Here is a 10,488-nt window from a genome sequence, read left to right as displayed (position 1 = left end):
TCCTGGGGGGGCTGTTTTGGGGAGGGAGCTTTGGGGGGCTTTTCGGGGGGGGGGGGGCTGTTTTCGGGATAGTTTTTGGGGCTGTTCCTTGTGGGGGCTGTTTCAGGGAGGTTGTTCTGGGGGACTTGTTTTGGGGATGCTGTTTCAGGGCTGTTGCTGGTAGGGGGCTGTTTCGGGGAGGGTGTTTCGGGGGTTTGTTCCTGGGGGGCTGTTTTGGGGAGGGTGTTTCGGGGGTTTGTTCCTGGGGGGCTGTTTTGGGGAGGGTATTTCGGAGGTTTGTTCCTGGGGGGCTGTTTTGGGGAGGGTATTTCGGAGGTTTGTTCCTGGGGGGCTGTTTCGGGGAGGGTATTTTGGGGCTTGTTTTTGGAGGGTGTTGCGGGGGGCTGTTCCTGGAGGGGGGGGCTGTTTCGGGGAAGGTGCTCCGGACCGGTGCCCGGGTGCCGGCAGGAGCGGAGGGGGCGGGCGGGGGCCGCTCCGGCGGGCGGGTCCCGGTGCCGCCCGCCCCCGGAGCCGGGGCGGGGAGGGGCCGCTCTCCGGGACGGGCCCCGCGGCGACTCGGCGGCGCCGGAGCCTGCGGGAACCTTCGCGGGACGTGCCGCGGTACGGGCCGGGAGCGGGGCGCCGGGGGGTCCCGCAAAAACGGGGGGCGGAACGAACGTGGGGGGGGACCGGGCCGGGACGCGGGGAGCGGGGCGGGATGGAGCCCCAGGGCAGGACATGGGGACTGGGGCAGGATGGAGCCCCTGGGGCAGGATACAGGACTGGGACAGGATGGAGCCCCTGGGGCAGGACATGGGGATCGGGGCAGGATGGAGCCCTTGGGGTAGGACATGGGGACCAGGATGGGATGGACCCCCGGGGCAGGATACAGGGACTGGGGCAGGATGGAGCCCCTGGGGCAGGATACAGGGACTGGGGCAGGATGGAGCCCCTGGGCAGGACATGGGGACCAGGATGGGATGGACCCCCGGGGCAGGACACAGGGACCAGGGGCAGGACGGAGCCCCGGGGTGAGGACAGGGCTGCAGGCTGAGCTGGGCAAGGCAGGGCCCAGCCCCGTGGGCTCCCCCGGCACTGCGGGGTCCTGACCTGGCTGGACAGTTTGGGGGCTCACCACTCCAAGGGTGAGGTGCCGGGTGCATTCCCGGGCACGTTCCTATGGGGAGCTTTGGGGAAGGGGCTCCCAACGGCTTTGATGTTCATCCGTTGGACTACGCCAAGTTCATGGCTTTCGCCCAGGTGAGCGCGGTCCCAGAGGTGCGGTTTATTTTGGAAGCTGGCTGGTTTACTCCAGATGAGCGTTTCCACCGGGGCTGAACGTGAACATGATGTGGTTTCAGTGATTCACTCCTACCTGGAGCCCTTCGTGCTTTAGTTTGAGGAACACTTTAATGTGGCGAAGTCTGCACCACCCGCTAATGGGGCGTCCTCCCTGCCGCCTGCCCAGGGCATGTCCCTGCACATCCTGGTGTCACTGCCAATGTCTGTGCCCCCATGGTGGGCTGGAGTGGGGGACTAACTGGGGATACTGGTCTGGCTGGGAGGTAACTTGGTGGAAAGCTGGGGAGAGGTGGGAGTGCACGTGGGGGAGCAAGTGGGAAGGTTTGTGTTGGATGCAAGAGCCAGGGCCGTGCCGGCAAGCCTCGGCGCGTGGTGAGCTGTGCCTTGACTCATTTATTCCATGGGATGAGGAAGTCTGAAAAATAAAAGCCCAAATAACTAACAAGCCAAATAAAACCCCATTGACAGCACCTTTCCTGGCAGCGGCTGTGCCCCTGGGAGCGCCCAGGCTGAGCCTGCCGGTCCTGACGTGAGCTTCCTGCCCCGGTCGCTGGCGGCAGCGCCGGCGTCCCAGCCCCACCTGCCCTTTCCCCTTGTCCCCTTGCTTCTGCCCCGCGTCTCCCCAGGCTCCAGCCCCACGAACACCCCCAGGGCTCCCTGCCGCCTGGCTGAGTCCCCCGGCCAATGTCCTCAGCTGTTTCCTATGGAAACCACGTCCTTTGCCGGTGGCTCCCTGGCTCTGCCCTGGGCTCCATGTGACAGCCCGTGCCATGTTTGGGCTTTTCCCTAAAGCTGTGCTTGTCCGGGGCTGGGATTCCCAGCACAGCTCAGAGGGGTCAGGCTCTCTGTCCCCATGCAAAACCCACGAGGTCGGTGTGCTTAACAATCCTCTCTTCTTTGTTGTCCGAGGACAAATCAGCTGTGCGAGGGCCCATGTTTGCCTGGGGTCAGGGTGTGGGACCTGTGGGCTTTGGCAGGTGCTTGTGGAATTTCTTGCAGAGAGGGTGACGGCAGGAAAGTCAGCAAGGAGGAGAAATTGTGTCGGCTCTGCCACCACCCCGTGTCTCCCAGGGCTGCATCATCCCCACTGGGTGCCACCCGGGGCTGCACCGTCCCTGCTGGGTGTCCCCCCGGGTGGTGGGGAGGAGGGGACCACTGCCTGAGGTCCTCCCACTGCTGCAGGACTTGTGGGCTGTTTGCAGCCCTCATCCCCCGGGTACACAGGAGCATCGTGGGCCTCCGCCATGGGGCTGCCATGGGCAGCTGTGGTTCACGCTGCCTAATTAGAAGCACATTATCCGGCAGAGATCCCTGCCTGCCCCGGGAGGGCCCAGCCTGCCATTATGGCTTGTTGTACAAAGCTGCAGCCCGGCAGAAAATGATATGTTTCCCAGCTGCTTTTTCTGTCCTGGGACCCGCAGGGAGGGCTGAGCTCCCCAGAGGCAGGAGCTGGGCTGAGTCTTAACACTGATGTTTTTCATGGGTGTGTTTTCATGGAAAGCGGGGCTGGGGGACAACCCGGGGTCACTCACCTGTCTGCCCTGCCTGTCCGTGCCCCTGCCAGCGCTGCCGGCCCAGAGGGACCTGGCGGGCAGGGCATGGCGGTGCCCGTGGCGTGGTGCAGTGCTTTGCTCTCCACACTGGTAGCGTGGCTCTCCTGCAATCCCATCTCCCTCTGGGCAACCTAAACCTGTAATTTCTTGTCCTAACCGCTGCTCCTGCCCTCCCGTGGGCTGCAGCCCCCCTGTGCCGTGTCCATACCCGTCCCGGTGCCCAGTGTGGCCGTGCCGGCACTATATGTGCCCAGGGCCAGGTCCTACTGAGACCCCGGGGCTGCAGGAGCGGTGGGGCATTGGGGACCAGCCCTGTCCCGCTCCCAACCCTGCTGCGGAGGCAGCTTCCCGCTGCCTCCAGGCGCTTCCCTGAGCACGGGGTGTATCCCAGGAATGTTTTCTTTCCTTGGGAGGCAGATCAGAGCACACAGGGTCTGCTCTGTGCCCTGTCCTGGGCTGCACCCAAGCCGACCGCAGCGGGGAGAGGCAGCGGGGCTGGGCTCGCCCTTGCCTATTACAGCTGCGCTTTGAAGCCGGCAGCACCGCAGCCAGTGGGGCCTCTGCAGATGTGAGGGGTCCCCACGGCCGGGTAGGTGGGTGCTGAGGAGAGTGGGGGCAGGCAGGACCGGCCGGGAGACCCTGGGCTGTGGGGGGGTCCCGCTGACCCCAACTGCTGCCGGGGCCGGTGTGGGACCTGCTCCTGTGTGGGGGCACGGTGCCTCATGGGAGAAGATGGGGAGGGACAGGGGTTATTTGGGGATGACGCTGGGTTTTCCTCTGCCAGGTCTCCTGCTCTTGTGGAAGTTGCTGGGGGTTGCAGCTACCCAGGCAGGCTGCTCGCACCCATCCCTCCGGCCAGGGAGCATGGCAGATGCCGAAGACCCCCCCCACGCCATTGGCGGTGATGCTGGGGAGGGCCCAGGGGATGACGGGTCCCTCCAGAATGACTCCTTTCCTCTCTCCTCGCTGGCCAACCTGTTCGAGAGCGAGGACACCCCGTCCCCCGCTGAGGCAGCCCGCAGCCCCCCCGGTGCTGGGGATGGAAAGCAAAACCTTCGCATGAAATTCCAAGGGGCCTTCCGGAAAGGTGCCCCAAAGCCCATGGAGCTGCTGGAGGCCACCATCTATGAGTCGGCTGTGGTCCCCGCACCCAAGAAAGCCCCGATGGACTCCCTCTTCGACTACGGCACCTACCGCCACCACCCCAGCGAGAACAAGCGCTGGCGCAGGAGGGTTGCGGAGTGAGTACAAGGATGCCCGTGCACACCGGTGCCAGCAGGGAGTGATGGGGTGGGGGACACCTGGGCGCGCTGGGTGCAACACCGTGGGTATGGGGGTGCCAGGCAGCTGGGGACGGGGACAGACCCTGCCATGGCTCTTTGAGTGGCACTTTGGGGTACTTTGGGCAGAGGGTGCCACGCACACGGGGTAGCTCCCAGCCAGTCCCAGTGGCAGTGCTGGGCTGTGCCGTGCCGTGGTGCGGGTCTGCAGCCCCATGGTGCCGTGGGTCCAGGATTGTAGCTCCCCTTCCCCCTTGCCAGCGCCATGAAAGAGGCTCTGTGCGCCCAGCCGCTCCCCTGGCCGGTGCGGACGTCTGGCTCCCCGGCATGAAAGGCCTTTTCAGGAGGGCCTCCACCCTCCCTGCGCCAGGAAACCGGAGCTGGGGGGGGGCAGCCCATGGCCCGGCGTACAATGCCCGTCTGTGCCGGGCACCTGGGGGGGCTGCCGTGGCCCCCAGCCACTGTCCCCACCCCAGGGGTGCAGCCTGGCTTGGGGCCATGGGGTGTCCCCATGCCCTGGCAGGAGCTCAGTCCCCTGGGTGGGCACGGATGCCCCACGTGCCCCCAGCCCCGGTGATCCCTGGCTGGGGCAGCCGCTGTTACTCCTCCCCCTGTTCCCGGTGCCTGGAGCTGGCTGGTTGTCCCCAGTCTGTTCCGCTGCTGCCAACTGCTCTGACCGGTCTGGCTTCACCTGTGGCACTGGAGCGTGGCTGAAGCCACAGCCCGTCCCAGCTGGGAGCCCAAAATGCTGCAGCACCTGGCCAGGAGCTGGCAAGGTGCCCACCGGCCCCCGTGGGCGATACTGGGAGGTGGGATGCTGGGAGCACTGGGCTGCTGTGGGTGGGGAGGCTGCCCTGGCCCCATGGGTGACCCCAGCCACGGGGGTGCTGCAAGGTGCCCATGCCTTCCCCAGTGGCTGAGCAACCTCAAGCTCATTGCACGGGTGGGAAAACGAGGCAGCGGCTCCGGTTTCCAGCACTGGCGCTTCTCCCGCAGGAAGCAGGCGCCAGGTGCGAAGGGACCAGCTCCCAACCCACCCCCTGTCCTCAAGGTTTTCAACAGACCCATCCTCTTTGACATCGTCTCCCGGGGGTCCCCCACGGGCCTGGACGGGCTCCTCTCCTTCCTCCTCACCCACAAGAAGCGCCTGACGGATGAGGAGTTTCGAGGTGAGCACCTGGGGCTGGCCCTGCCCTGGGACGCTGTGGTGCTGGGGCTGTGCCATGCCACTGGTGGTCCCCGTGTCCCCACGGGGATGATGATGCACAGTCCCGGCATGGGGGGCTGCGACATGCGGCACCCGGTGCCTGGGAGGAGCTGGGGATTTGACCAGGGGGTGCAGGGGTGCAGGGCTGGGCACCCTCAGAGCCTGGGGGGCTCACCCTGGCCCCCCCCTTAGCACCCTCTGCTCCCAGAGCCCTCCACGGGGAAGACCTGCCTGCCCAAGGCGCTGCTCAACCTGAGCGGGGGCAGGAACGACACCATCCCCCTCCTCCTTGACATCGCCGAGAAGACGGGAAACATGCGGGAGTTCATCAACTCGCCCTTCAGGGACGTCTACTACCGAGGTAGGGAGGCGTGGGGCCACTGCTGGCCCTGCCCAGGTGTGGGGGACCCTGGGGAGGTTTGGGGACTGGAGCAGCAGGGACCCTGGGGAGGATGGAGGACCCTAGAAGGGCTTGGGGACCAGAGCAGTGAGGACCTTGGCAAGGCTGGGGGACTCCAGGGGGGATTGGGGACTGGAGCAGCAGGTACCCCAGGAAGGCTGGGGACCCAGGGTAAGTCGCGGGGTGAGGCAGGGGCTGACAGGCGCCGGTGGTGCAGGTCAGACAGCTCTGCACATCGCCATCGAGCGCCGCTGCAAGCACTACGTGGAGCTGCTGGTGGAGAAAGGAGCGGACGTGCACGCTCAGGCCCGTGGCCGCTTCTTCCAGCCCAAGGATGAGGGCGGCTACTTCTACTTTGGTGAGCAGGGAGGGAGCTGGTGGGTCGCCCGGGGGGACTCGCTGTGCCCTGGGAATGCCCCTGCAGCAGGGCGAGGGCCACGGGCACCCTGACGGCGTGCTGTCCCTGCAGGCGAGCTGCCCCTCTCGCTGGCTGCCTGCACCAACCAGCCCCACATCGTGCACTACCTGACGGAGAACGGGCACAAGCAGGCAGATCTGCGGCGCCAGGATTCTCGCGGCAACACCGTGCTGCACGCCCTGGTCGCCATCGCCGACAACACCCGCGAGAACACCAAGTTTGTCACCAAAATGTACGACCTGCTCCTCGTCAAGTGCGCCAAGCTCTTCCCCGACACAAACCTGGAGGCGCTGCTCAACAACGATGGCCTCTCCCCCCTCATGATGGCTGCCAAGACTGGCAAGATTGGGGTACAGTGACTCGCTGGGAGCCGTCTGCCCTGCTATCCCTGGCTGCAAGGGCTGAGCCCCTGTCAGCTCTCAGCTGAGCCCTGTCACGCTTAGTGCATGTCCCTGCCAGCAGCAAGCATCGCAGCTTCTCTCTGCAGTTGCTGTTGGAAATCTGCACGTGCAGCCTATTAACCTGGCTAATTAACCCCCCATTGCATTCTGTCCCTTCCCTAATTAACACCAGGCCCTCGGCACATCCCGTCCTTTCCCCTTACTTGCCCTCATCCTCCAGCGGTGCAGGCAGAGGGTTCATTAAAAACGCAGAAGCTGCAGCATCCTGGGGGGCTGCCCGCAGCGATGGTGACCCTGCACCCTGGCAGCACCCCGGGCCCCCCTGGGGTGCAGAGGGTGGGTTGGGGTGCTCAGCGGTGGGAGGGGATGTGCCTGGGGTGGGGTGGGAGGAGAGCGGGGTGCCTTGAGCAGGCGCGGGCCGGGTGCGGGTCTGCCCGTGGGTGAGCAGTCCTCCCTCTGGCAGATCTTCCAGCACATCATCCGGCGGGAGATCACGGATGAGGACGCCCGGCACCTCTCACGGAAGTTCAAGGACTGGGCGTACGGCCCCGTCTACTCCTCCCTCTATGACCTCTCCTCGCTGGACACCTGCGGGGAGGAGGTGTCCGTGCTGGAGATCCTTGTCTACAACAGCAAGATTGAGGTGAGCATGGGCCAGGGAGGACCAGGGGGGCCACAGGGCCAGGTCCCCACTGACAGCACCCATATTCCACCAGAACCGCCATGAGATGTTGGCTGTGGAGCCCATCAATGAGCTGCTGCGTGACAAGTGGCGCAAATTTGGGGCCGTCTCCTTCTACATCAGCGTGGTTTCCTACCTCTGTGCCATGGTCATCTTCACCCTCGTCGCCTACTACCGCCCCATGGAAGGCCCCGTGAGTCCCACAGCACTGTGGCACAGCCCCATGGGCCAGCACCTCCTGGCAGGGGGGTTTGCCGGGTCTCTGCCCCAAGCAGCCCTGCCTGCCCTGGGATGGTGGAGCAGCTCAGCTCTGTCCTTTCTGTCCTTTCCCTGCAGCCCCCCTACCCGTACACCACCACCGTCGACTACCTGCGCCTGGCTGGGGAGATCATCACCCTTCTCACCGGCATCGTCTTCTTCTTCACAAATGTCAGTGCGGCAAGGCGGGGGGTCCTCCTATGGGACAGCCAAGCCCTCATGATCTCCACGCAAGGAGCGACTTGAGGGCGACAGCCTCATGTCCTGAGGCATCAGCCCCTGCTGCAATGCCCCCCGGACACCGGGACCCTGCCACGCAGGGGCGTGCTCCCCCCAGCTCCCCCCAACCTCTCCCTCTCTCCCCCAGATCAAAGATGTGTTCATGAAGAAGTGCCCAGGCATGAACTCCTTCTTCATAGACGGCTCCTTCCAGCTCCTCTAGTACGTGAGGAAGCCCCGGGGCCTCCCTGAGCCCCAGCACCCCCGGGCTTGCAAGGAGCAGCAGCTGGCGGTGGTTGTCGGTGCAGGGTCTGACCTTGGCTCTCCTCCAGCTTCGTCTACTCGGTGCTGGTGATCATCACGGCGGGGCTGTACCTGGGTGGCATCGAGGCGTACCTGGCCGTCATGGTCTTCGCGCTGGTCCTGGGCTGGATGAACGCGCTGTACTTCACCCGGGGGCTCAAGCTGACGGGGACCTACAGCATCATGATCCAGAAGGTCTGGTGGGGTCAGGGGTCTTCTTCTTCCTCAGCAGGGCTGGTCCTCCTGTGGATGTGCGGCGCAAAAGGAGGGTCCTCCGTGCTTTCTTTAGGGTTTCTTATGGCTTACCAATGCCCTGTTCTCAGCCCAGCCATCCCTGCAGCATGGCTCGGAAATGGTGCCCTGGCACATGGCTGGGCGCTGCAGTCCAGCACATCCCACCCCCCCTCTCCATCACTTGCAGATCCTCTTCAAAGACCTTTTCCGCTTCCTCCTGGTCTACTTGCTCTTCATGATTGGCTACGCGTCAGGTAGGCACCTGGCCGGCGAGCTGGGGCTCAGGGGAAGGATGAGCCCTGCGGCACGGCATGGCACGGCCAGGCAGGGGGCTGTGGAGCCCCCGCTCTGTCCTACCCACCTGCAGGCTCAGCCTTTGCCTCCTCCTGCAGTGGAGAGGGAGAGGGGCTCGGCCGCCCCTGTGGACTCGCCGTCCCTGTGCTTCCTCCCCCAGCTCTGGTGTCCCTCCTCAACCCGTGTCCCAGCAGCGAGTCCTGCAGCGAGGAGCAGTCCAACTGCACGGTGCCCACCTACCCCTCCTGCCGGGACAGCCAGACCTTCAGCACCTTCCTGCTTGACCTCTTCAAGCTCACCATCGGCATGGGTGACTTGGAGATGCTCGAGAGCGCCAAGTACCCCGGCGTCTTCATCATCCTCCTCGTCACCTACATCATCCTCACCTTCGTGCTTCTTCTCAACATGCTCATCGCTCTCATGGGTGAGACCGTGGGCCAAGTCTCCAAGGAGAGCAAGCACATCTGGAAGCTGCAGGTACCACCCTGGGAGCTGCACTGCAGCACCCCAAGCTCCATCAAAGCAGCACCACCTGGGCAAGGGACTCCCATGCCTCTGTCCCCAAGTGGCTGAGGGGTCCCTGGTGTCGCCGGCAGTGGGCCACCACCATCCTGGACATCGAGCGCTCCTTCCCTGTGTTCCTGCGGAGAGCCTTCCGCTCAGGGGAGATGGTCACCGTGGGGAAGGGCACCGATGGGACACCTGACCGCCGCTGGTGCTTCAGGTAAAGGCAGGTGCCCTTGGGAGCCCTGGGAAGCTGGGGACTGGGAGCAGCCAAGCCTCTCCCACTGCAGCGAGCAGCATTTCGGGGTGCCGGTGCTGTGCGTTCGCTTGCTGGGTAGTTTGTACTAATCTGGAGCCAGGTGGCATTGCTGGTGGTGGGATGGCGCAGGGATGCAGGAGCTGCCGCCCTGGCTCCCAGCCGCTCCGTGCAGCCCCTCCGGGTCTGACCTTCCCTGCAGGGTGGACGAGGTGAACTGGTCCCACTGGAACCAGAATCTGGGCATCATCAGTGAGGATCCAGGCAAGAATGACACGTACCAGTACTACGGCTTCTCCCACACCGTGGGCCGGCTGCGGAGAGGTGAGCATGGTGTCGTGGGCTGGGAGCATCCCTTGGGGGCTGTGGGGAGGTGAGCATGGTGCTGTGGGCTGGGAGCATCCCTTGGGATGCTGCTTGCAGCCTCTGATGAGCCCCAGGAGCAGGTTTGCTTTGGGGACCAGGTGGCGTGGGGCTCTCTCTGGCAAGGGGGGAGCAGCCACAGGCTCCCAGCTCTGACAAACTCCCGCTGTCTCTGCAGATCGTTGGTCGACGGTGGTGCCGCGCGTGGTGGAGCTCAACAAGAGCTGCCAGCCGGATGAGGTGGTGGTGCCGCTGGGGACCGTGGGGACGGCGGAGGCACGGGAGCGGCGGCACGGCCAGGCCTCAAGCTCCCCACTCTAGCATGGCGGTGCTGGGAGCCGACGGACTCTGCCCGGGCCCCTGGCACGCCAGCAGAATTATGGACTGGGATGGATGGTGCTTGTCTGCTCCTCAGGGATTCGTGCAGCCTCCATCCCTCTGGCAGCCGCTGTCCCGGCAGGTGTCCAGCCCAGACGGGGGTCCTGGCCCTGCCCCAGTGGTGCTGGGGGTCTCCAGCTCATACAGATGAGCTCCAGCGCTGCCGCTTCGCTTTGTCGAGCTGGGGCTGTCGGCGGTGCCATGCCAGGAACCTCTGCTGCGGGCAGGGTGCGGGGAGCACAGCCCCCTCTGCCCACCAAGGCCAATGGTTTTTGCTACATGTTTTTGCACAAGATTTATACAATTATTTATTTAGTAATAGAGACTGACCTGCCACCACCTCCTCCTCCTGGCATTGACTGATTCTGGCTGGGAGAGCATTGCAGGTCTCCAGGAGGGAGGCAGGAGCCTGCTGCTCCCTATGCTGTGCTGTGCCATGCCGTGCCATGCCGTTAGG

General features: G+C 64.8%; 1 protein-coding gene across 1 annotated transcript; it reads left to right on the top strand.

The window, feature by feature from the left end:
- The first annotated feature begins 568 nt into the window (after positions 1-568).
- On the top strand, positions 569-10,074 carry TRPV4 (transient receptor potential cation channel subfamily V member 4). Its single transcript, XM_082324683.1, has 16 exons — positions 569-600; positions 3,619-4,075; positions 5,111-5,283; positions 5,530-5,682; positions 5,939-6,079; positions 6,191-6,489; positions 7,004-7,183; positions 7,257-7,415; positions 7,559-7,651; positions 7,848-7,921; positions 8,032-8,197; positions 8,424-8,490; positions 8,691-9,007; positions 9,127-9,254; positions 9,493-9,614; positions 9,832-10,074. Exons 2-16 carry the CDS (start codon positions 3,699-3,701, stop codon positions 9,972-9,974), a joined length of 2,592 nt encoding a protein of 863 aa, XP_082180809.1. The 5' UTR covers positions 569-600; positions 3,619-3,698; the 3' UTR covers positions 9,975-10,074.
- Positions 10,075-10,488: the final 414 nt, after the last annotated feature.

The sequence above is a fragment of the Platalea leucorodia genome (genome assembly GCF_965183815.1).
Source record: "Platalea leucorodia genome assembly, chromosome: 12".
Classification (NCBI taxonomy): domain Eukaryota; kingdom Metazoa; phylum Chordata; class Aves; order Pelecaniformes; family Threskiornithidae; genus Platalea; species Platalea leucorodia.
Note: the sequence above shows the minus strand (reverse complement) of the source record. Positions and strands in the feature narration are given on the sequence as shown.

Excerpts from the sequence above, each read along its gene's own strand:
- TRPV4 (XM_082324683.1), top strand. The coding sequence starts at position 3,699 with ATGGCAGATGCCGAAGACCCCCCCCACGCCATTGGCGGTGATGCTGGG. Across the intron at positions 5,284-5,529 it reads GACGGATGAGGAGTTTCGAG|AGCCCTCCACGGGGAAGACC; the intron begins GTGAGCACCTGG and ends CTCTGCTCCCAG. Across the intron at positions 7,922-8,031 it reads GGCTCCTTCCAGCTCCTCTA|CTTCGTCTACTCGGTGCTGG; the intron begins GTACGTGAGGAA and ends GCTCTCCTCCAG.